The 25277-nt window shown below is 51.0% G+C and overlaps 2 protein-coding genes across 2 annotated transcripts; one reads left to right on the top strand and one right to left on the bottom strand.

Moving 5' to 3' along the window:
* Positions 1-1987: 1987 nt before the first annotated feature.
* DRC7 (dynein regulatory complex subunit 7) lies at positions 1988-16267 on the bottom strand. The gene is made up of 17 exons (XM_050904155.1): positions 16131-16267; positions 15527-15701; positions 14526-14651; positions 13137-13331; positions 12650-12799; positions 12101-12319; positions 11258-11386; positions 10260-10335; positions 9587-9715; positions 8583-8711; positions 7701-7927; positions 6600-6815; positions 5389-5499; positions 4157-4267; positions 2905-3099; positions 2264-2403; positions 1988-2120 (listed from the first exon to the last, which is right to left on the bottom strand). Exons 1-17 carry the CDS (start codon positions 16265-16267, stop codon positions 2030-2032), a joined length of 2556 nt encoding a protein of 851 aa, XP_050760112.1. The 3' UTR covers positions 1988-2029.
* A 2332-nt stretch (positions 16268-18599) lies between these two features.
* On the top strand, positions 18600-25087 carry LOC127021208 (uromodulin-like). Its single transcript, XM_050904178.1, has 9 exons — positions 18600-18658; positions 19551-19617; positions 20150-20317; positions 21093-21298; positions 21894-22054; positions 22621-22866; positions 23537-23696; positions 24143-24287; positions 24965-25087. The coding sequence occupies exons 1-9, from the start codon at positions 18656-18658 to the stop codon at positions 25063-25065; spliced, it is 1257 nt and encodes a 418-aa protein (XP_050760135.1). The 5' UTR covers positions 18600-18655; the 3' UTR covers positions 25066-25087.
* Positions 25088-25277: the final 190 nt, after the last annotated feature.

The following is a 25277-nucleotide window of genomic DNA, read 5'->3' as shown; positions in this document are numbered from 1 at the left end:
CTCCCAGGGGAGCCGTGCTGGGTGCTCTCACAGCCTGGCTGAGATGGAGTCATGCCACTTCTACGCTTTCCTCCCTGTCTGAATCCAATTACTCCATCAAAAGAGAAAATCAAATTAGTTTGATGCTAGTACTTGATAATATGTATTAGCTGATTTTTTGGCAGCTGCTGTGTCCCTAGTGCCTGTAAAAGGATTTTTAAATTAATTTGTTCTGGTGTCTTTTCTGGTATTGAACTGACGCTGATGAGCTCATAACCAGAGGCTGGCTTGCTCCTTTTTTTCTTTCTGTTTAGAGGCCTTAGGGTTTCCTTTCTCCCCAGTTCCCTGAGGTCCCTTAGTCCTGCAGGAGTTCATAGCCCTTGTGGTTCGGAAATTGTTTTGGCTAGTTCCTGAAATTCCTGGTGTTCCTTTCCAGTAGTGTGTTCTTATTGGAATACTTCTCTGTCTCGAAGAGTGACCTGTTCTGAGCTTTCTCCTTTCCTGGCCTGTTTCTACCTGTGCTAGGTCACCACGTTAGCCAAGCGTTGCTAGAGGGACGCAGAGCTGTCAGAAACAGTGTGTTGGTGTGAAATAGGCTGCTGCTGTTGAATGGCTTGGAACATGATGTGCTGTCGTAAAACATCTTGGAGCTCCAAAACTGGGAGCTGGGAGGCCTGGGCAGACCCAGGGATTTGCTGTGGTGGGTGTCAAACACTGCAACCATCTCCCACAGGAGACGGATGAATTCTCTGCTCTCCATTTGTGAGCCCCAAATGGAGTGCATCCTTCAAGTGACACCTAAATTAATGGGCTCTCTAGAAGGGTAATTTGGTATATTGTAATGACCTAGGATATTCAGATTAGGCATAATGAGCTATGGTGGCTTCTGGTTTTAACACTGTGTTTACCTCTTAAAATGTAACAGAAACAACACAAGAGGAAATGGCTCTGTTGCAGTAAAACAGGCAGTCGCATGGGGGTGTTCTCTGCAAAAGCCCTTTAGTGTATCTATTACACTTAAAAAGGACAGTTACCATAAAACAAGAAGTTTAATCTGCTCTGGTTCATGCTGTATTTCAGGTGTAATGTCCCTTATTCTGCTGTATCACAGCAAAATACGTTTCTGCCTTCCCCCAGCTGCTATCAGTATAGTCTTCATTGAAGATGATCATTAGAGGTTGTTCCTTGAAGACTGTAGCTGTTGGGAACTGTAGGTAGAACCACCGTAAGTGTCCACGGTGCCTAATGTACTACAGGTGACATCAGAAATTGTTTCCTGGCAGGTTCAGGGACTTATATAAATACCAATACATGGCACACACATGCTGACCTCTACTTGTGGATCTCAGGGAATGATTATTAACCAAAATACTTGATTACCTCAAGTTTCTTGGATTTGGAATGCTTTTTGGATTCCTCTTGACTTTTTACCCTGCCTGCCAATATTTGTGAATAGTGAGTGGAGACATTCAAAGAGAAAAATAAAGATGTTAAAACTCCCAGGTTTGTCAATTTGAGTATTAGTCTTTGCTGGGTTTTGTAGTTAACAGAGAGCTCTAAATGAGGTCAAAGAATTTTTATATTTGTTGTGAACTCTCAAGTTCAAAATCTTTGCTTGTGCTACTTATAAAACTAAATTATAAATTTGTTAAAATATTATGTTGGAAAAGAATGAGTATTCCCAAATAATCCTGCTCCTGATGTCAGCTAGGGAGCAGGTTTGGGGAAGAAAAGCTCTGCAATACAGCATGGATAATTAGTAGCAACTTCTGAAGCAGACCTTAAAGCTAAGGTCTCATTCAGACTTCAGTCTCAAACATGATGGAATTGCATGAGAGGGCAATTGATGTAATTGTAGATTGGCCTTAAAACAAAAGAGGGAAAAGAAAAAGACAGTGGAATGCTACAAGTTCATTAAAATCTCCATGAATCTGATGATAATGAAAGACGCACTGCAGGCAAGTAGGAAAACCTTTCCACGTTTTTTTCAGGCTGCTTCTAACAGGCTTCAGCACTGATTTCCAGTGTCTGGTGTGAAGGAATAAAGAAATCAGGCATGACCGAGGTGCTCAGCTAGGCGAGGATCCTTGCGCAGCTTCTCTTCAAGAGCAAGGTATTTCTGTGGCGCCGTCTGCTTTTCCCTAGAACGAGAAGGGGGATATGAGAGGAAAACTGCAGCGGGACATCAAGTAGAATATTTTACAGAATCGGTTCAGTGCTGAGTTCCTGGGGGGCTGACTTGTAGACTTCCCCTGGGCACTACTCAGGCAGTGATTCCCAATACCTGTTGAGCCTCAGCGCTAGAATGTGGATATGGAACGTGGTTTCAGAGCAACGGGTGAGGAAGTCATCCTCCTCCTCTGCGCTGAGCTCATTCTGGTTTTCCTGAAACCACTGGTCCTTCTTCTGCAGCTCTTCCACTGCCTGTTGGGGGAACGAGCAACCAGAAGTCAGGGTGATCGAGAGGAGAGCGAGGAGCAAAGGCACACAAAAGTGCAACTCAAAGTTCAGGGAGCTGAGATGAAGGAAACCACAAATCAGAGGTGGTTTATTTTCATGGGAGGCAGTAAGTTTGAGATGAGGTCTCACAGAACAAGAAAACAAGGGCAATCAAAACACGTGGAACAGCAACAGGCAGCAAAACTTGAACGTGTTGCCTCACTGTAGTCAAGAAGCACTGGAGAACCAAGTCAGCTCTGATTGAGCTAGGGACTAAATTTCACCCTGGAGCTATTTTGTTCTTTGATCTCACATGCTAACGACCAAAAAAACAACAAAAAAAAAACAGGCATGTTTATGGCTCTTTTAAACTAATCAAAGGAGGTTTGTTTCTTGCCTGCTGTCACAATGAGATGTGTGTTACCCTCCTGCCAGTGCAGAAGAGCCTCCAGTAACATGCACATCCTGGAGCAAGGCTGGGAATACCTTTTCAAAGCGAGCCTGGATGATGTTAGCTTTATCAATGAGACGATGCTTAAAATCAGTCAGGCAGTCATCTCTGACGCGCAGGGCCTGGCCCTTGGTCATTTTCTCTCTGTGGCCAATTTGAATAAGGAAAGGTGCCAAGTAATCCAGATCCTGTTCCTCTTGTCCCGGGAGCTCATTCTCCATTGTGTTCTTCTGGAGGGGAAAGGACAGAGAGAGTCATGGTCCCTTTTACCTCTATCCCCAAACACCCTGTGATAAGGCAAAATAAAAGCAAAGGCCAAAACTCCCCCACCCCCCCACCCCGAGAGGAAAGAATGTTTCTTTTTCCTATAGTTTGATTAAAACTACTGCTTTGCATTAGCTTTGCATACCAACCCTTTCCCAACGTGCTTTTTATTCTGTAGTTTATTTTCTATCGTCCTTTTTAACATTTCTCCTAATTTCCTTGATTGTAGAGACGTCTCTTACACAAAAGGTGTTATCCACTGAGGTGCAAGAAGCGCTCTACAAAATGCATTTGTGTTTGGACAGAAAGAGATTAGGACAGGGTATTTTGAGTGATATCAGCTTGTAGGCTGGCAAATAGCTGGTTCTTGCATCTTTGCCCCTGCTTGTGTTTCATGCCAGAAGTTTGGCATGTAAAACCTAATATCACCTTTCGTAACCTCTCTAATCAGGAAAGCTCAGTCTAAAAACCATTCACAAGAAGCATCTTGGAGATCTTGAAAAATTGCAAGTAATTATTCTTGAATCATTTTGTATTTGTCCAGAACATTGATAAGGTCTTAATTCTTCAACAGAGATCCTGGAACAAAATTGGCTTTGCAAGTAATAATGAAAACCAAGAAAACAACTGATTCATATCACACAAAGAAGTGCGTATTTGCCTAACAAAATGCGCCCTGGCTAGAAAGATGCAGCTTGGAATCCATTATCATACTCCCCCCATAATCCCTGTTATCAGCTAATCCTTGTTAATTATTTTCTGTATTAACTAAACAAAATAAAACAATAATCTTTCTCAGTGATGTGAGTTTTTCCAGAAAGTCGGAAGGTCATAGCATGATCATGTTATATTTTCATGGGAAGTCAGTTGAAGCTGTGCTGACTTACACCTGCTAGGGATTTGGCCCAGAATATTTTAATGATACTAAAAGCTCTTCAGAGATAATTCCTCAGACAGAAAAAGCTTCCTCTGGATTTCTTTGTGTACATGTAATAAATACTGGGATTAATTAAGTCCACCCACCATGGCTTCATACTGTTGTCTTCTCTTTTCATTCCTCTCTGTATTATAAATTGAAACTGACAATTTAACAGCGGTTTCTTCATTCTCACGGATCTTCAAAATGTTTAACACCTTCCAAAAAATCAGAAGAAAGACCCCTCAGCTTTCCCACAAAATGGCAGTACTTTTACATGCTTGACGTGCTAACAGAGCAGATGCTGCATACGAGAACTGTAGCGTAAGGTTAAATATAGAAGATCTATACAAATATGTTCATATCCTGCTGATAGATCAAGCTGACAGTGGTCTTATTTTTAGATTGCTGCTCTGTATGAAATTCTTGAACGCAATTATTGATATTATCTGTTAAGACAGCTCTTCTGAAGTCATAGTCTCGCCACTGCTTTTGAAATTGCACTGATAGCTTTGGCTTATTTCTTTGTCTTAACAGGATAGAGAGCACAAGCAATGTGAATATTTTGTCTGTTGATACATCAAGACTGAGAAATTTGGCAAGGTAGTTCATGAGGTCACTGTGAACTAGCTTCAAATTTCTGAAAAAAAATGGACTTTTGCAATCTTGTTCTTAATTGTTACTAGTATTCTGGGCTAATATAGTTGAGCATTCCCTCTCCAGCTCCTTCAGGGGTTCCTCTTCCTCACAAAAACATTAAAAAAAAAAAAAATCCAATAGCTTTGCCTCCATCTGCTAGAATGGTTGTATTTATCATGAAGTAATTACAGAGACTTGTAAGAACATGGATTTGTTACACTGGTCACAGTGTGATTAGCAGTACAAGCAATGTATTTTATGAAGTATTTCCCTCCAGTTGCTCCCACAAAAAGTCACCTCAGTATTTCGGACAGGACTTCCTGGAAATGCCTAGCAACTAGATACAACATTAGAGACAATATCCTTTCTTTCTGGTCTCATTCCCAGGCAAAAGGCAGATATGTTTCCAGATGCCCCAATTCATATGCTGTCGTTTTAGCTCTCTGAAACTGTCTTCCAGAGAATGAAGAGTAAGAGCAGGAGCTGCAAAGTGCGTGACTCTCCATAAATATATTAAAGCTACAGCTTTACTGAACAATGGCTGGGTTGCAAGCTTGATAATTCAGCATGGAGACCAGCTTTGTGACACCAGAGTTTTATTTTTATTGCAGTTTATGCTGAGGATGCTTTGGGAACCAGTGAGCTGAAACCGTTTCCATGCCTGACCAACTTTGACACAGTGAGGCCACCTCCCTGTTACCTCGGCTTCAGATTGCCGGACTTGTTGCTTCAGCTGCTTCTCTTCCTCTGTTAGCTCCTGCAACAATTTGTACAGATGGAGCAGCTTCTTGTCTTTCTCAGAGGACCCCGCCTGGAAGCAGATAAGCTAGTGAAAGACAGTAGCGCTCTCTGGGCGCACAGGAGCGGGTACTCTGCTAACAGAAACTGGCACAATTCTGCTACAGTCAATATAGTGACAGTGATTTCCCCCATTGAAACATCTAACCCATGGTCAACAGTTTCTTAGACTTCATTTTGATTTTGAATCCATCAGTAATGTGAGCCTGATGGCACATCTTGCGCTTTGCTGATGCTGCTGTTCCATGGTTGGAACCGGTTTTGCAGGGTTAGAGATGAAAGGATGGCACTCCAGCAATTGTGTTCTGTGTATTCTCCCCAATGGGAAATAGAAAATTTGAAAAAACTTGCGTAACATTAAAAAATCCTGTATTTGCAATCTCTCTTTGATTTTCCTAAGTGTAACTGTGCAGCATCACTGCAGAATTTACTGGCAGACTTCTGCCCCGGGTTACAGACTCCCATCAATGATGTTAGTGGAGTGACCCTCCCACCCCGAATGAGAGAATTTGGCTTAATGACAGCACTCCACTTTTTTTGGAATATCTCTTATTTCAGGCTATCTATCTATCAGCAATGCATTAAGCCTCAGCATCTTGCTCTGCGTCTGCAGGGTAAACTCTGAGAGATTTAAGCAACGATGTGACCCGAGAAGTCCATGGCAGAATTGGAGCTAGAACCCAGGATGCCTGCCTCTGCTTTTCTGCTGTAGTCTCTTCTTCAAGAGAGACCGGCAGAGGAAATTTCAGCTTCCCTGCCATGAATCTGCAGGCCTGAGCCCAACAGCTGCTGAACCAGCATCTTGCAAGATCCCAGTGTCTGTGTCTACACTGCCTGATGACCAAGTCTGGGAAGACGGCCTCAGGCATGGCTAGAGCAAGCCTTTCAGACTACACTATGTCCCGCGTGCCCAGTCACTTCCAGCATGGCAGTGCATCTCCAGGGGCGTTCGTGTTGTCAGCCTTGGAGGTCGTCTGTGAGGGAGGGGTGCAGATGGAGCAGAGGGGCAGCATGGAATATGTCATGCTTGTAGTTCTTCCACTGACATTTCACCTTCCCTTTGTGTCTTGTGATCTAGAAAAACTTCAAGATGTAAGTAGTTTTTCTCCGTACCTGGTATGTGATGCACATTTCTGGGGTCATGATGATTTCATTTCCTTTCCTATCCCTCTCTGCCGCTTTGAAGAAATCCTTCTTTGCAGCAGTAATGTATTTATCCTTGAGGTGATATGTCAGATGGATCGTCTCCTCCGTGATCAGAAAGATACGTTCTGCTACATCTTCATCAGCAGGCTTTTCTAGGTTTCTGTGGAAACACTCCTTGATTTGCTAATGAGGGGTGAAAAGAAAGAGATGGAAGCCAATTAGACAACACAGAAAACTGGCAAGATTTGCAGAGAGTTGGATAAAAAGCCATTGGGCTTTTCTGCCTGGACTACGATGGCATCTCTTGGCCCATGGTCCTACTGTTCTTTCCTGTGCCTGAGAAAAAAAGCACAAAGCTGCTTAAAGCAATACAGAAATTCTCCTATTTGTGGAGCTGAGTGTGCTCTCCAAGCTCAAAGTTAGCTTGGGATGCATCCCTGCCTGAGGGAGCTGCAGGAAGCAAGGTATTTTGGAGCACTGCAAAGTTTCCCACATTCCCCAACACAGGGAAGGAAAAAGGAGCATGTTGGGTGCTGGTCCAAAGGCAGGCCACTACATGGCTCCGTCTTGGCAGGTGAAGTGTCTGAGCCATACTGCCAGATGTCAGATTTCCTCCCTCTTCTGTTCTCCAAATTGGACCTGACTAGAGGAAGAGGTAGATTACCTGCTTGTAACAAATCAGAGCGATGGACACTTCATCAGGGGCCTAAAATGTTATTAGTTTGGGGTCAGAACAAGAAATCATTTGACTAGTTTTGAGTCTTGTGAAAATTTCATTCCAAAAGCGTAGTCAAGTGTTTTTTCTTTCCTCTGACACACACTTTCCAAGTCTTAGTTTCCTAGTTCCATTCTAGCTGCTCAATGCAGTTCGTGACAACTGGTCACACTGCAGCTCTCTGTCAAGCAAGCAACTGTGAGACACCGCAGCTGAACAAGGCTTGGACGTCCCATCTGGAGTTTTGCCTTGGCTGTGCCCACTGAAAATGAACCTAAAGCCCCAGGCAGTATGTTTTGCACAGTATAAATATCACAGTGACAGATATTTTTCTGTTCCTGCCTTGCCCATACCACTATAGGCCGGGAGTTAATGTCAGTTCTGGTGCCAGCCAAGTGTATTTTCTTTCCTCTTTTGCCAAACTCCATGTGCCGGACGTGCAGGAAGTCATCCCGCCCCACGAAGTACTCCGTCATCTCGTTAGCATTTTCAACACGTTTCTGGAGGCCATCGACTCGCGCCTCATTGTAGAACTCCATCGTATGTTCAGTCTCTGGTTCCAGCGACATATAGGTGTGAGCTAAGGACATAAGAGAGATTGCATACGTCTTCAGAGTTAGCAACCATAATACGGTGAACACAAGTGTGTCCAGAGGAAGTCTCATTTTGTTCAGCAGCCAATAAATCAAATGCACGTAAGAGTGTAAGAAGGGAACGTTCTCTCCTTACTGCTGTGTACCAATGTGCCACGGCCTGAGGACAGCAGGACAGCTTTGCAGGGCCACTGCCTTCCTTACACAGCAAGGCAGTAGTGAGCGGAGCCTGGACCCTGCTCTTCCCAAACCAGGAACGGGCGCAGCCTCTTGGGGTGAAATGCTGCTTTAGCAACAGATCTGATGCAGGACTTTCTCTCCCCCAGCTGCACAACACTGAGAGACCAAACATAATCCTAAGGAGAACGTTTCTACTTCTATCACCTCTGCTGGTAAAAGTAAATTATATCACCCTATATCTGTAATAGGTATGGATTTTTCTTGTTATGCTGGGGGGGAGCACTGTCCAGGACTGGAAGCCAACAACCCAATTCTCTACTCTCCACTGGAGACCATATTCATCATCTAGGTGATTCATCCCAGAAGTCCGCAGCCCCCCCAACTTTGGGCTTTTGCCACTGCTAGAAGGGATTCACATGAAGTCCCATCAGCTGCAGCGGCTGCCCAGATGAGCTGGAATACCTTTAAGACCAAGGAGGTGTCCTGGGCTGAAGTACTCTGTGGTCAGCTGCGTTTGTTTATTCACTTCTCTCATATCCAACATGTCTTCTCGGTTTTTGAACCACTCCCTCACCTCCACTACTTCAGTACCTGGCAGGAGACAAACCGTTTTACAACCTTACGTCACTCTGTTGGAGTTGGAAAGATTCATCTGATGAGCTCTCAGTGTCTGTGCAAGCACCCTGTGCTCCTGATACAGCCGCAGCAGACATCGCATGGTCACTGGAATTGGCCCTGTGCACAGCGGCATTTTGTAGATGAACCCTAATCTACCTTTGAGTAGATGAATTTCACCTTAATAGGGTTTATTCCTCTCCATCAACCAGAACTAAAGTAATCAGCTCAAGGGGAGAAGGTGGCACGACAGATGGCTACGGTTAGGCAAGAGAAATTCCATCCCAAATACTTAATGATAGCATCAGGAGTGAAGGGAAATGAGATAGGGGCATTACACTATCCAAGAGGGCTGAGGACAGGACACTGTCTGTCCAGTTAGGAATCTGCATGGTTTCTTGGACCAGCTGTTGAAGAATAATGCTTTCGAGTACAGAAATATCCGCAGTCCGTAGCTGCCCCTTTCTATGGCTCCTGTCGACACCAATGGGAATAGTGATACTATTGGATCAATTCAAACCAGCCTTCCATTTCTCTGAAGACTGAAAATCCAAGCGATCCAAGTGACCTGCGACACTGAACAGCCTCGCCACTGGGGTGTAAAACAGATTCAAACTCTCGCAGGAACCCCTAGCAATGCTGGAAAGTTCTGGGGTTTGACAGACAGCGAGCATGATGAAGCGTTTGAAGACGTGGTAGAGAAGTCCCCCACAAATGTGAAAGGAGGATGAGAAAGCACAAGAGAGACTCTGGCAAAAAGGGGACCTCCTCCCCCAGCCTCCCCCTTCCCGTCAGCACACCCCAGGCTGCATTTGCTCAGTGCGTCGAGTGTGTTCACTCATCCCTCTTACAGTCTAAGTCTGCGTAGACGGTGAGGCGTTTCACCAGCCCATTTCCATTCAGGTACGGTGCCCATTTCTCCAGTTTTGCCTTCTTGTACAGGATCACCTTCCTCCCCTGGGAACAGCGGGTCTCAAACTCTGCAGTGGGCAAGAGGGGTGTCAGAAAAAATGACTGCCTTGTACTCAGCCCAAGGAAAAAGAATGCAAGAGGGAGAAAAACATGGTCTAAGGGAAACCACGCATTTACTGATTGCGTTCAGCTGCCAGTAAAGCTGTTCAGACCCTGCCTGTTCTGCTTGAACGTTATAATAGTATAATAACTCTTTTCTCTCCCAAAGCAGATATTTGATAATGCAGGGGCAGTCCCTTGTGCACAGTGGTAAACAGAAAGTCCATCCCAGGCAAAACCATTCAGCTGGCAGGAAAACAGTGTGTGTGCCTGTGTCTGTGTGTCTGTGTGTCTGTGTCTGTATGTGTGCACCTGCGGGGGAGTTCCCACCCAGGATGGGACCGTGCACTGAGGGCAGGCACTCAAACCAATAGCTGTTGCTGCCTTCATCTATTGCACTTCACTGCTGTACCTTGTCCATCCTGAAAGGAGAACTCTTGAGTGAGATAAATGTCCCAAATCCACTAAAAGGTTAGCTGGGGGGCAAGCAAAAGGCAAAGGAAGAATACATACCTCTGGGAGATATCTGAATTGGGGCTACCCACGATGGTGGCATGTCAAAACTCATGTCTTCCTCCTCCTTTTCCTGCTGAAACAGAAGCAGAGATTTGCATTTTTGGCAGCTTCTCTTACTGTGCCAGGAGGCATTTTGGTTCTAAGGAACGCGGTGCAGCGATCAGAGCTCAGCTCATGCGAGGCTGCGCTGGTCCTGGGGAGCACGGTGGCACAGTTATGAGAGCTGTGTTGGTCACACACAGCCTGAGGACAGAGGCAAGCAGCACACTGCAGTTTACGTGGAAGGAGAGCTTTATTGCATCTCCACACTCTCCCTAGCACACCCCTACTCAAGCCTAATGAAATGACCTTCTTCTGGCCAACGCTCATGCTGGACAGGGGATGAATGTGACAATCGCCACGCAAACTAATGACCAGCTTGTTTTATGTAGACCATGGAAGGTGCTTTGCTCCCCGGTTACGGGCACAGGCTGAGGAGAGTAGATAACAGGAGGGAACGGACTGTTATTGGCGTTCCTCCGTCCCACGCTTTACCATGCTGTGTTCTCCCACCAGGACAACACACCATTTTTTGCTTCCAGTACACAGCACTTTTTGGTACATTAGAGTACATACATTATTTCTACATCTCGTTGGCAACTCCACCTAGCAGTCAGGAGAGCAGGGTGCTGATCAGCAGAGAAAGAGCATCCAGAAAAATTTCAGTTTGGATTTTATTTTTTTAAATTATTTCATCCCAAAGGTCAATGCACTGGAGGCCTACAAAGATCCCTAGCCACTTAGGACACCAGAAGTACCACTTGGGGTCCTGCTTCACAAAGCATCAGAACTATTCAAGATTGAGAAGGAACCTAAAGTGCCAACCAAAACCTAGCTGCAGCAGTAGTGATCTGACCTGGAGAGGGCAGCAGGCCGGCAGACATATGCGGGCCTACAAACACACCAGTTCAATACAGCATCCCCACTGCACGAGAGCCATCGTTTGGGTCACTCACCGTATCATCCACGTCCCTGTCAGATAACTCCTTTTCCTCCTCAGCATCCGGGAGCGGCTGAAGAGGCTTGTTGCTCCCCGACAGCATAATTTCCCAGTGGATAGCGTCGCCCAAGTCAAAGACGAGATCCTAGGCCACACAGAAGAAACCCACTTAACTACAGCGCAGTCTCAAGGGCCTGACACTAAACTGAACTCTGCTTCTGCACATCTGCGGTGCTCTGGACCTGGCTGGGTGTCAGAGAGTTAAAGGACTCTAGACAGATCCTGGATCTCAGTGAGGTGGGCTCGTCAGACCCTTGGCTGGCTGATGGGACCCCAAAGACTGCCCCTGTGCCTAGAGGGCTGCAGACCCCTTTCCTCATGGTGCCTCTGCCACAGATGAGAGGAAGCTGCTGGAAATGCTTCTGCCTCCTTCCTCGGGGCATGCATGGCCCCAAGGTCAAGTTGCTCTAACTCAGACCCTCGCCTCCCAGACTTTATATCAGCTGGGGAGTAGCTGAGGTGTGGGAAGAGCCTAATCAAGATCTTTCCTGCCTTGAGCCATGCCCAACAGGCTCAAAACATCCTCTGCCTTAAAAGCTGTTGTTTAAGTGTCCAGCCAGCCTTAAAAGCTGATATTCTAGCACTGTAGGAGTTTAATAGGTGTGATCCGTATTTGCTAGCTCAGGGTCTGGGATGTCCTGGAGTAGTTCCAGAGTCTGTGTAATCAGAGCAACATGACCAGAGCCAACACAGGGAATGGTTAAGTGGAAACTGGGATCACCACTGATCTTGGACTTCCCCAGGACTCAGGTTAGCCCAACTGTCCCTCCCAGGCACAGGGTGCTTAAGGGCTTGTTACCTTGCAGCCGTTCCAGCAGTCCTGCATGTTCACCCAGTAGTTCTTGTGGTTCCAGACACTCTCAATCCCAAGGAAGTGCTCATCCATGGTGCTGTGGCTGTTTCCCGTGAAGGGGTTGATGAAGAAGGTCTCAGGAACCTCCCTCTTCCCAGACAGAACCAAAACCCACGCGTGCACCCGTAAGCCATACAAAGGGTCACGCTTGGGCTTTTCCACTTCCTGTAGCGCAGAGGACAGAGCAGTAATTATTGTCATTTTATTGCCACTTTAGTCCAACCCAATGGCAATCTTATTCTCTCCTCTGCCCGCTTCTAAAGATCTCCAGGCCCTTAACACTCTTCTGAAGAGTGAGGTAGTACATACCCAGTACATATTGCTGCGCCAGCACACACTGTGTTCCCAGAGGCCAAGTGCTCATGGCCATGATCAGGGTTGTGTCACACTTCATGGCAGAGGGTGGTGAGCTCCTTTTTTGGTCAGCCACTACCTGTGTCTCAGCTCTTGCTCCGGGAGTTTACAGTGAGGTGGACCTCGCTAACTCACCGTGACCTTCTCCTCTTCTCCTTCCTTGATCTTTTGAGCAGCTTCAGTTTCTGCCTTCTTCTTGGCCTCCTGCTGAAGCTCAAACTTGCTCTGCAGGTCTGGGGGGGGCTTAACTCTATACTTGTTGGACGACTTCTTCATCCCCTCTTTTGGTACCTGCCTCCGCAAAAGCAGGGTATTGCTGTGAAACCCAGCAGAGATCAAGAGGAGGGAGAAAACGTATGGCTTACAGGTACTGCCCAGTTCCCAACCCTTGGCAGTTTGCAGTATTGGACCTGGTGAGCAGGAATTCAGTGAAGCCAACGAGGCCTCTTAAGGGACTGTGGAAAATCACTCAAAAGATCCCTTTGGTGAGGTCCCTGCTTGGTACAGGCTGAAACCCACTGTGGACCTGAAGCTGTTCCCCCTAGCTCAGCTCTGGAGCTCAGTGGAAATGAACAGGCTGAGCATGCACTCTGCGCTCTCCTCCCTGCCCGCTCACTGCAGGTCTCACCTCCTGTGGCTTCCTGAGCAGTGGGCACAGCTCCAGAGTCTCGTCCAGGGTGCATATCTCACGGGTGGCATACCCGTGCACGCAGTAGGCGTCATACCCGGCCCCGATCAGCATGGAGCACAGCAGCACGCTGAAGTCAAAGCAGTTCCCTCGCTGGTATTTCAGGATGGTGGTTGGGGAATAGAGTGAACTGGGCTGGAGAGAGAGAGATGCATGTTCGCAGTGCTTGTCTTGTGAAGCTGAAACACTCACCAGGCAGAGAGCAGGAGAGAGAGAGGGCATTGCCCATATCCCTGGACTCTGCATCCATAGGGAATCTGTTATATAAAATTCCTATATAAGCCACAGGCCCCAAAAGTCCCTTCCAAAGTGATCTGGGGAAATTCTGACCCCAAATCTGGTGACAAATTTAACCATAGGGAGAGATGAGCAGGACAAGCTCATCAAACTGCTGTAAACCTAATGCTAACTACAACTCTGCAGTGGGGCTTACCTCCATCTCTAGCTGGTCTGTCTGCAGCGTTTCAAAGCACAAGACCCATAAGCTAAATTACAGTTCAAAGGAGGGACCATATTCCCTTCTGGCCCTCACCGGTGAGCAAGCAAAGGGATCAATATGCACATACTGCATACAGAAAGGTTCTACATAGTCTACTCCCACATCTCAGACATCACCTTAGGTGATCAAGGCAGTCTCCGTCTGCTAAATGGAGATACATCCTCTGTGGTCGCAAAGTGCCAGAGTTCCTCTTGAGACCCTGGGACTCCTGGGACACGCTTGGCCACCATGGAGCTGGTGTAGATTGTTTGGGGCACTCTGCAGGGCAGCAGCAGTCCTTGCTAGCAAAGAGCGTGCTCCCTTTGCCTTAGCTGATTCACACCAGCCAAGGACTTGCCCCAACTCTGGCATCATTCCCTCTTGCCAGTCTAGAAATCTCCCTTCAGCCACCCCAAAATATCCTCAAAATTGGGATAGAAATGTCTAAAGCCCCTAAGAACGGGTCACTGAGGTCAAGCATCATCCCCTAGGCTTTATATGCTCCTTTGTTCCAAGGTCTTTGGAGGGGAAGTTTGTCAGCCATTGCAACCCACAGCAGACCAGCGGGTCATCTGGGGTGACTGAGAGCAGGGTCAGGCCCAATCTTGTTGAAATGGTGCTTAATTGCTTGACAGGTACAACACTGTCCATGTACTGGGATTACGGACCCAAACAGAGTGCACAGGGCCTGGGAAAATCGAGGGGTTGCCTAAGTAATGAAGGGATGACGGAGGGGTCAAAGACCTTTGTAATCCCAGCCACTGGGGTTTCCACACTGTGTCCTGCTGAGAGGCCCTTCTGTCACCTCTGTTATGGGGCTGTTTCTGATGGGACTGCAGCCCCTTTCTTACCGGTGTGATAGGGGACTTGAGAGGCTCCATGGTGAGGTAATCAGAGACGAAGCTGGCACAGCCATCCCAGTGGTACAGCTCTGTGTAAGGCAGCAGGGTTGGCCTCACCGTTGTGCTCACAAACTTCTGTAGGGCAACAAGAGGACTTTGGTTAGCCAACAGGCAGAGTCTCCTGTCCAAAGCCATCCTCAGACCACCCCTGGATGTTGCAGCTCACATTCAGGACCTCCCTAGAGCATATCAACAGCGTCAGTAACGCTCCTCACGTGTTCCGAGATGGAAATTGCATGGCGTTGAGAGGCTGTCTGCTTGTCTGTGGCTAAAACTTCAAGCTCATCTCAGACACATTACAGATGTGAGCCAGTTCTTCTCTTAGTTTTCAAGCAAGACAAATAGCTACTGCCCTTTCCAGCTTTTACGTCCTCCAGCATTTTTTGCCTTGTATGTTAATGATATAATAAATGTTGGGGAAAGCTGGTCCAAAGTAGCAATTCCAGATGCCTGGGGGAGCATCAGGTCCAGAGCTAGACAACAGTTGTGCAGCTTGGGCCCAGTCCTAAACAAAACCAGACCACAAACTTCCACATTTACTTCCTTCCCTGTAACTTCTGCGAAGTTCAGAATAAGACCTAACTCTGGATCCAGACTCCGTATCTGTGACTAAGCCTGAGCCTTATCTATTTCACATGTTTCTTTTACTTTCCTTTATGTTTCTGTCGTCTTTCCTGTTTCCTACGCATCACGCTGCAGGACTGCAAGCTGCCTGCAGCCTACATGGCACCACCGCTGTGTGCGTGGTACAACGCGCTTGTGGATTTGGACAGCCGGGGTGTTCCCGGGGTGCTGTGTGCCTGCTCAGGGTGCTGTGGACACAGCAAGTGGGTTCCCATTCCCTTTGGCCAGGAGGGAGGGCAGGAAGGGCTGCTGTCCTTCCCCAGCATTCGGCACTATGGAAGCTGAGTGGCCCCTGCGCTGTGACCCAGCCCCACACCATCCCATACCTCCACGCCACACTCGTTGACCGGGTGGAGGAAGAGCAGCTTGCGGTCAGGGCAGAGGTGAGTGTACTGCTGGAGGAAATGGTCAGCCATGTGCAGCAGCTTCTTTTCCTTCAGAGAATTTGTCTTGTACGAGGACGGTAACTGGGACGTGTCAATGGAGCTCCAGTCAAAATCACTTCCAGGGCAGGAGGAGGCAGAGAGACACAGGTAATAAGCTGGGAATAACTAAGGCAAGATGACCTGCTATCAAAACATGGCAAGGGCTCCCTGTTTCCCAGGGAAAAAATGGGGATCATATCCAAGGACATGATTTTGACATAGCCAAGCTTCTCTGGAGTGATGGCAAGCTGACATATACCCGGAAGCTCAGGGGATCTTTATATAGCGTCATGACAGCAGCGAATGAATGTACAATGAAGTGAGTTATCTTGTCTTACTCACACGTGCCCACTCTTGGACAAACACACCAGGCACGCGAAACTCGCTCACTCCCCTCTCTGTGCAAGGGGACCACACATGCCACCCACATGTGTGCAATCTCCCCGTGGACCCCAAAGGGACCGTGTCTGCTCATCCCAGTAACTGACAGACACACGTGACTTACGGTACATGACTTGGGACGCAGACTTGCTCCACAGACACCTTCGTCTCCACATCCTGGAGGTTACCGCTGATCTCCAAAGCCTTCAGCTCTTCTTCTTCTCTTTTCTCTTCTTCCTCCTTCTCCTCCAGGACCTCCATTCTGCCTCCTCCTGGGCACTACAGAAATGCACGCACTAGGGTGAATTCAAGGGTGGGACCCAGATATACAGCAACACAGGAACACTCGCATTCTGGCTGCAGTGGTTTAGTAGGTGAGCATGGCTGAGGCAGCCCGAAGCGTGACAGTAAAGGGTGAGCACTGAAGTTGAGTTTGGGCTGGGCTTGGTAAATAAGTGGCTGCATGTTCCTGGATGCCCCGAGCGTGGGGGAGATGGCTGAAATGGGGGAGCCGGGCTTGGTAGGGCACAGCACATCCCCACGTTCAGTCTCAGCTTGTGGTCCCTCCCCCGCTTCCCATGCCCGTGTAAATGCGGCGTCCTCCATCCTGCCTGGGGTGCTGCCGGCCAGAAAGCAGCTCTGGAAATCCGCTGGGCACCTGCCGATGGCCCATGCTGGAGCCGGCAGGCTGCGCTGAGCCTGGCTGGCCACTCAAGGGCCTTGAAGGGAGGGGGACGTTTTGCAGCAGAGTCAGCAGCCTCCAAGGACAGCAGGCTGTTTATATTATTTATTTACATCTCAGGGAGGTTGGGGCTGTTTGTTTCCCCCTCCTTGCGGTCAGGCTGACCCCGTGAGGAGCAGACAGCGAGAAGGAGGACGGGGGGTGTCCCGCAGCCTAGCACTGCTCCCCGGCCTCTGCACCACCCCGACAGTCTCCCGCCCCCGCCGCCCCTTCAGCCCCACGGCTCTCAAGGACAGCCAAGCCGCAGCTGCTGCTCCCCTGCCCTCCCGCCGCCTCCCCCGGCCTCACCGCCTCCGCCTCACCGCTGCTGCCGGGCCCGCGCACCATGGCAACGCCCGCCGCAAAGGCGGCGTGGGGCCGTGGCGGGGGCCTGCTGCCTCCCCCGGGCCTCCCCCCAGCCTACCCCGGGGCCTACCGCTGCTTCCCCCCCCAGCCTACCCCGGGGCCTCCCCCAGCCTCCCCCCAGGGCCTCCCCCCGCCGACCGCTGCCTCCCCTCTAGGGCCGCCCCGCGGCCTACCCTGGGGCCTACTCCGGCCTCCCCCCCGCGGCCTACCTCGGCCTCTCCCAGAGCCGCCCCCCCAGGCCTCCTGCACCACCCCGGGCAGGCCACAGGCCACCCCCAGGCTGCCCCCATGCCCCCGGGGGTCTCCTCAGGTGCCCATCCCGCACCCCCTCGGCTGCCCCAGCCCTCCCCGCCGCTGGCCTGAGCATCTCCCCGGCTGAAAGCTCCTGACAGCTGCCCCGGTGCCACCCCGGGGAGACGGCACGTTTCTGGTGGCAGCCCCCTCCGTCCAGAAGATTTTTGGGCAAAATGAGGGGGAAGCAGCCAAACCCTGCCTGCCAGGACGGCTTTGCTACCAGCCCCTTGGAGTCTGCAAGGCTGCTCTTAAACTCACTGAGTTTCACTCTCTTTAAAAAAAAAACCAACACAAAAAAAGTCCCCCCCCCATTCCTCGTCCTTTTCCTTTGTTGCTTTCTAAGCCTGTGGGCTGCACTGCCTTTGCATCTCTAAGCAAGTCTGTGCAAGCTTCTGTGCTGGTTAATTGCTTTGTGAAATATGTAATGGAAAGCAGAGATTCTCACCCAAAAGCTGGCAGCAGGGGATGGCAGGAGGCCTTGGTTTTGTTTTTTTTTTTTTAATTGCTAATTCATTAGGCTGTAAGCAGAGTTAGGTGCTAAACACTTTTGTTTTCTGGTTTTCATTGTGGTTAGGAACAAAACTGCATGGGTGGATGTTCACATCTGCTGCTATGTTATGGTGACGGTAGCAATTAAAGCTCTGAGGATGCAGAGTATAGTCAATATATATCAAGAAGCATCACTTTGTGTGATTACTGCTATTTGCAGCTGGTTACTGTTTCCTAAACAAAGCATGGCAGGACCAAGCCCTCATCCCTCCATCTCTCACCAGTACTTCTCACCAGATCGTAGATGTTGGAAGTCATTAAAAAAGCAGCCAAAGCAAATGTACGTTGTCGTTGTGAAACTGCGTGTATTCAGTACACATGGTTATCTGGCCTTCGCGTGTGCCGCTGTGGTATCTGTTGTTATTCCTGCGTCAAAAGCAGGTACCGCAAAACCAGCTGGATGCACAAAACCCCAGATTCCCAGGGATTTTGCAGATACTCCCCGTTCAGGATCCCATCAGGGCTGTGAATTGGGTCAGCGTTCCCGAGCCATCAGCTCATCGGAAGGACCATCCGTGCCGGAGGATGGACTTTTGCAGAGTCCTTTCCTCCACGGCTGCCGCCGAAGGATGCTAAACTGGCTCTTGTGCAATCGCGGAGGCAGCCTGTTTGCGTGGGGGAGAAGGATGAGCTGCCGGAAGGCGATATAAGGCACGCGGCGGGGAGCACGAGAGCGACCCGGGGCAGCGGTGGGTGGAGGAGCATAGAACGGCCTGGCAATGGTAAGTGGGATGAGAACAAGGTGAGATCTTGACGCTGGTGGGATCTCTTGGGACTGATGCAGCGAGCGAGGAGCAGAGCGGGGAATAAACCCTCCTCGTCTGGAGATCCGGCGGTCGCAGCCGCTCGGGGTCGAGTGGAGGGGGGTACGTGATGCGCTGCCAGAGTGGGGCTTTTGGGATTCGCTTTGCCCCGCTCTCAGTGCACCTGCAGGGCAGAGGGGTGGCAGAGCATTGCTCCAGCCACCGGCCCCGGCTGACTCATATCCACATCTCTGATAAGGAGACTCCAGTGTCCAGGGCTCATCCAGCACCGTGCCATTAATTTCCCTAAAGGAATCCATTATCTGAACCAACGGGGGAGATCTGTGGCATTAATTTTAGTTGTGTTCAAGGCTTTGGGGTTTTTTTTATCCCATTGTCTCCTTGTTATGGATATGGGTTACTGGAAAAGTGAGGATCCTTTTGCAAATCCTAACTCTTCAAAAGAGCTGTAGTGGGAAGAGGGAAACTCCTTTCCTCTTCGGGGAGCCTGGACTGGTGCCTCAGCTGTGCGGTTTTACTCAAAGTGCCTGTTCTTACTGAAATGTGGCTTTATCACTGTCAGCACATCCCTGCAGGTCCAAGGTCTGGTTTCTCCCACTCCCTCTTCCTGGAATAGCTACCTAAATTCAGGACAGTATTTGACCCTTGTGGTGTTAGACTGTGGGGGGGAGGCATTGTTGATCTGGCCCTTTGGGATAGGAAATGACTCTGTGCCATTCAACCTAGAGTTTTTGAAGGAAATATAGTACAGAAATTATCGTGCCCATACTTGAGGGTTGGCTCTTTCTGAATGACGGCAAACATCTCCAGCTAAAAACCCGAGTTACCCAGTGCCTGCTTGTTTTTACAGGAAAGGACTGTGAGGTGTTTGCTGCTGGTCTCTGCCCTCTGCCTGGCTGGCTGCGAAGACAACAAGAGTGAGTCTCCCTGTACGCTGTCCCTGCTGGGTCACAGACGGGTAATATGGAAAGGAGAGGTCAAGCCTTCCCCTGATCCGTGTCCAGGTTCCTCACTCAGGGCACCGCTGAAGGCTGCTAAGGGGGCACAGCAGAGCAGGGCTCAGGGCGGGCAGGAACTTAGGGTGCAAGAGCTGGCAAAATAGGCAGAAACCTCAGGCTCTCCGTCCCAGCCACGTACGGTATATAACCCATGGAGATGGGCAGAGGTGCTGTGACGTGTCACCACTCTCCTTGCTAGCTGGTGGCTCCATAGCTCTGATCCAGATTACGGCCATGCTGAGGAGGTCTCCCAGGCTCTCAGTCACATCCTCCCAGGCAAGCCAAGGCGGCAGCTTCTTCCTCAGATGTGTCTGCTCTGGCTCTAAGCGAGGATCTCAGCCCTTGCGAGCTGGGCAAGGCTTCACGCCACGGGACGAGTTCGCTCTCGCATCTCTCGTAGGGGAGATAATTCTTGCTGCGTTTCAGCTTACTCGCCTTTCCTTTGCTGCAGGTGAGCTGGCGAGCCCACATGGCCCGAGGCGAGGGGTTGCCCTCCGTCTCAAGAGGAGCCGGGATGCCTGCCTGCCAAACCCGTGCCAGCACCAGGGGGACTGCCAGGCGATGGAGGACAGACCAGTTTGCAGCTGCAAACCAGGCTTCACAGGGCCGTTCTGCCAAGGTAGGGCTGGGGATGCTGGTGAGGGCTCCCCGGTGTGTGCACAGGCACCAGAGGGAAGGGTGATGGGCACGCTGCACTGATGTTACCACTGCTTCCACTGCAGGCTCCAGGAGTGTGTCCCAGCTCCTGGTTCAGGTGCATTCCCCACCACCACCACCGTGTCCTGACTACACGTTGGTACAAGACATAGTCACAGGCTGTTTCCTTCCTCCCCAAAAGTCTTAATTCCTGTAAGAAGGAAACCATGGCTGTGAAGAAGCCGTGCCGTGGTGTAGCCGTGTCAGGGCAGCAGGGCATGCTGCGGAGCACAGCTGCCTCGCAGTCTCAGAACAAGCACACGCACTCCAGCACAGCTACAGTGAAGCCCCTTCCAGACACTGGCCAAAAACTGTGTCTTCTTCATCTGAAAGAGAGGATCACTGTCCCTGTCTGGTGCCCTTGGCAGACTTCTGCAGACAGCCCTCGAAAGGGGCCAGACCCACAACATCTGCCTTTGATGTCTTGAGCTCAAGGACTGTGTCTGTTCAGAGTAGCGGCAGCCGTGCACTTGTGCAGGTCTTAGGCAACCAGTACAAAATGACAGACCCACATTAACTTCTGCGCGTTCCCAAAGGTTTGTCTTTTGCCCAGTGTCTCTGAAAAGCCCTACCAGCAGCCTCCAACAAGGCTGGGATGAGGGTGTGTTGAGCTCAGTGGGACTGTGCCATCCCATAGCTGACTTAGGGCTCCTTCAGGCTTCTTCCTTATTGCTATTGCAGATGGCTTTTTCCCCCAGATGTGGTACTGAAGTTGGCCTGCGAGGAGGAGCACATGAAGATGATGGTGAGGAAGGAGGTGTTTGAACTCTTGAAAATCCCCCGGGAGCTTGTCCACTTGAAGAACCGGGCATGCAAGGTGTCAGAAAGGGAAGAAGAGGGTGAGCCGTTTTTTGCAGCCACTCTCACAGGTGAAAACCACACTGCCTGTGGATCAATAATTCAGGTGAGGATCCAGCAGAGCCTCTCTGCATAGCTCCAAAGCTGTGAGAGGAGCAGACATGCTGAGTGGGGACAGTAAGGGGAAGCCCCGGAGACTTTTCCTTTTATATCTGGGTGCTGTAAAGTTCTCATTCCCCTTGGAAGGCTTCCCTGGGAGCTGTCAGAAAGCTCTTCTGCCTCCACCAAACCCCTGCTGGCAGCACATCTTGTCTTATTCAGCAGAGCATGGAAGTCTCAATGTGCTCTTTACGAGCTGATAACAGCCCTCGGCTTTCTGGCAGCATCCTCTGAGCTCTGCAGCCCTGGCTATAGCCCCTTGGTCCCTCACTTGACTCATGGGTCAGGGAGGGTGCAGAGGAACCAGTGCTCCAGCTCTGCCTTGCACAGGAAAGCCCTTACCTGTGGTCAGTATGCTGACTCCTGCCTACTCCAGTGATGGTTGCCAGTAGCCCCTGGACACGGGGCTTGAGCAAAAACCCCGGCAGATATCCAGGAGGCCTGGAGCAGCTGTAGCTGAGTTGCACCATCTGAACTGGAGCTTGGAGCTCTGTGTAGGGACTTAGACATGGTCTGGAGACTTGGTTTCTGTGTCGTTCCAGCAAAACAGCTCCCACGTGTCGTACTCCAACGTCATTGAGTCAGAGCGGGAAGCGCGCGGGGGCGTGATCTCCCGGAGTTTTCAGCTGGAGGTGCATTTCTCCTGCATCTACGCCTACGAGCAAGTGGTGAAACTGCCCTTCGCTCTCACTGCTGTTGACAAGTGAGTGGTCCCTCTTCGCCTTGCTGCTGACGTGGTATCTTTGAGCTTGCGGAAAGATAGATGCCTTCAATGACGTGATCTGCAAAGGCCGTAGGGAGCCACTAGAGAGCTCTGAGAGCAGTGCCACATCAGGGTGCCTCCCTTTCTCTTCCCAACATGGTTTTTCAAGACAAGGTTTGGGCCTGGGACAGAGCCAGAGGGGCACACACAACCTACCTTTCTCCTATCCTCACTGCTTGAAACCAACTATCCAAAAAATAAAGGGTGGGAACTTGAAGATGCCCCCACCAGGCCCCTGCAGAGGTGGAGGTTAGGGCCCCCTGGGTTGCCTTTCTCGTAGCCCTCACTGGCCAGCCAGTCAGTGGGAACCCCTGGAGCTCCTTGCCTCTGTCCACACACAGCGCGGACATACCATCCGGGAGGCAGCTCGGGGCCCGGCTCTCACGAGGCTCCGCTCGGGAGCAGAGGCACATCCAGAGTCAGCGCACCTGCGCCAGTGGCTTGATTTGTGCTACGTCCTTCGTGCCTTCTCATTCTGCTCGTGAGCTCTCCTCCTCTCCTCTCAGGCTGGTGCAGTTCGTGGTCAGAGAAGGACACTTCAACGTCAGCATGAGGCTGTACAAGACCCCCTCCTACCTCCAGCCCTATCACCTGCCGACCGCGGCCATCCCCATCACGGACACGCTCTATGTCCTGCTGAAGATAGAAGGACAGCACCAGCTCAAGTACTTCCTGCTGAGCGTTGAGGACTGCTGGGCCACGCCAAGCGTGGATCCCTACCAGGACGTGCGGCACGAGCTCATTGAGAAGGGGTGAGTGGAGTGCCCCCAGCGCATCTGGTCTCCTTGCACCATGAGCACAGTTGCGTCTCTTTGCTGGGTGCTAAGGCCAGGTTGCTGTGAGGGAGCAATGAGCAATGACGCCATCGTTGCTTATAGGTGGGACCTATGGTGGACACCATCACTGAATAGGTGGAACAGCCCCATAGATGAGCCCCCTAACCGCTCTGAACTGAGCCCCCTCTCCTGACCCTGCTCTGCTGCCAATAGTGCTGCCTTTCCTCGAGCATCGCTCCTGGCCAGCTGGGGAGGCAAAGGGCAAGGAAGGGAGACGGGAGACCTTGCTGGGATGTGCAGAGAGGTCTCTGCTGAAGACCTTGCGTTAGAGGTGGCTGCAGCCAAGCTAAAGCCAGTAACGTGGATATCTGGGAAGTGGGAGCCACAGCCAGGCTCACTCCACCCCTGCAGAGCAGCTGTGGCCCCACAGAGCAAGACACGAGCCAGCTCCTGCGCTGGTGACAGCTCCTCCCTGAGCTGGCCACAACGCAGGGTGCCAGGGAAAGGCATCCCCACCGGCACTGAGACAGAAATAGTCCTGTTCAGCAAAGCTTGGGGGCTGCACCCGGTCCCTGTGTGCTCTGGTGTCCCAGGCTGGGATGCTTCCCCTCGTTCGCCACCTGCTGACTCAGCCATCGTGTCCCAGGTGTCCCCACGACGAGACAGTGACGTACCTGAACGCCATCGGAGAGAGCACTACTGCCAAGTTCAGCTTCCAGATGTTTCAGTTTGTTGGTTACCCTGAGGTGTTCCTGCACTGCCTTGTCCGGCTATGTCTCCCTGACAGCCCAGAGCCCTGTGCCAAGGTGAGCTCTCCCGGTGGTCTGCACCGTGCCCTGGCCGGACAGGGGGACCTCCCTTTCCCTTGCCCTGCTGTTTGGAGAAGGGGCTCTGCTCTGGTTTTGGGTGCCTCAGCACAATAAGCTGGGGTGAGCTCCCAGCAGCAGGAGCTCACCCCAGCGCCCTGAACTAAAGGTACGAGGGCTTGAACCCACCAGAGAGCTCCTTTCCCTCTTCCCTCTCTCTGTTGGGTATTTGCAGGAGGAGAGGTTTATGCTAGGACTTGGGGAGGAGCAGGCTAAGGTCCTTCAGGAACCAGCTCCTCTCATGCTCTGGGGTCTTGACTGCTCCCAGGCTGCGGCCCCAGTTGTGCCTCTGCCAGGGGGAGACCACCAGGACAGCCCTTGCCCCCGGGAGCTGGCTTCTCCCCTGCCCGCTGGTCCCATCACCCTTCCCTTGGCTTTGTTGACAGCAATGCCCCAGGCACTGGAGGAGCAAGCGGGCGCTGGCAGATGACTACAATAAGATTGTCTCCTACGGGCCCATCCATCTGCTGGCTGCTCCTTCCTTGGGAGCAGAGACCCACCGTTCCAGGACTGACCAACAGGACCTGGGAGGTACATATGTCCCTCCGGGGAGGGCAGGAGCACCTCACAGACCCTTGCAACTGTCTAGGCAATGCCAGGTTATTAAAAAGGACGGCTAAAATCACTGCCCAGCACAGAAGCACGGAGTCTTCCAGGTGTCATGGCCATGCACGGCGTGCTCCAGGAGCCAAAGCAGCACAGAGGGGTTAGCTCTGCGCGAGCAGCTCCGTACCAGGCACAGGCCAGACTGAGCAGGGGAGCTGGGCGGGAAGGCACCAGAAGCCGGAAGGCTGTCGGCGCAGCACCCCAGGCAAGGCAGGCTTGGTTTTTACATGCTGAACCTCCGCATCAACCCAGCAAGTCAGGCTCCTTCTGAGCACCGAGGTCAATCCAGGGGGTCCAAGGAGGTCCAGGACCAGAGCTGGGGGCAAGCCTACCTACAGCGTAGTTCAGACCAGGCATGAATGCCGAGCTAAATGGAGCCCCTGGGCAGCGGGTGTGGGTGCAGGCCCCAGGTGAGGCCAGTTGGGGTGAGCCAGTCCTGTGAGTGCCCCTCGGGCCCCGAAGTACCCCCAGCTCTGGTGGCTCTTACCCTTCGCAGGAGATGACCTCCCCCGAATCTGCCCCCAGCCGGGAGATGCCGTGCCAGGGCTCAGCGCCTGCTCAGGGGACCCAGATGTGTAACCAACCTTTCTCCTCTTCGACAGGACCCAACCCGTGGCTCCCCGGGGCCCTCGTCCTGCTGTGTGCGCTCGGTGTGCTCGCTGTGGCTGCTGCGGCCGTCAGCACGAGGCGGCGAACGGCATAGGAAACGGCTGTTTCCAAATAAATGCGACGGTAGCAGAGAGGCTCTTGCCTGTGTCTTTACAGGGTTTTTTTGGGAAGGAGGTGATGGTTGGATGCAAACGGTGCTTGAAGGATGAGTCACATCGGAGTGTTTCTGTTCCCTGTAGCATCTCTACGACCTTCTCATCCCCTCCTGGCCCACGCTCTCTAGACTCAAAACACGTACCCAGGGAC

Source organism: Gymnogyps californianus, chromosome 12, assembly GCF_018139145.2.
Source record: "Gymnogyps californianus isolate 813 chromosome 12, ASM1813914v2, whole genome shotgun sequence".
Classification (NCBI taxonomy): Eukaryota; Metazoa; Chordata; class Aves; order Accipitriformes; family Cathartidae; genus Gymnogyps; species Gymnogyps californianus.
The sequence above is the reverse complement of the archived record's forward strand: the minus strand, read 5'-3'. Positions and strand labels throughout refer to the sequence as shown.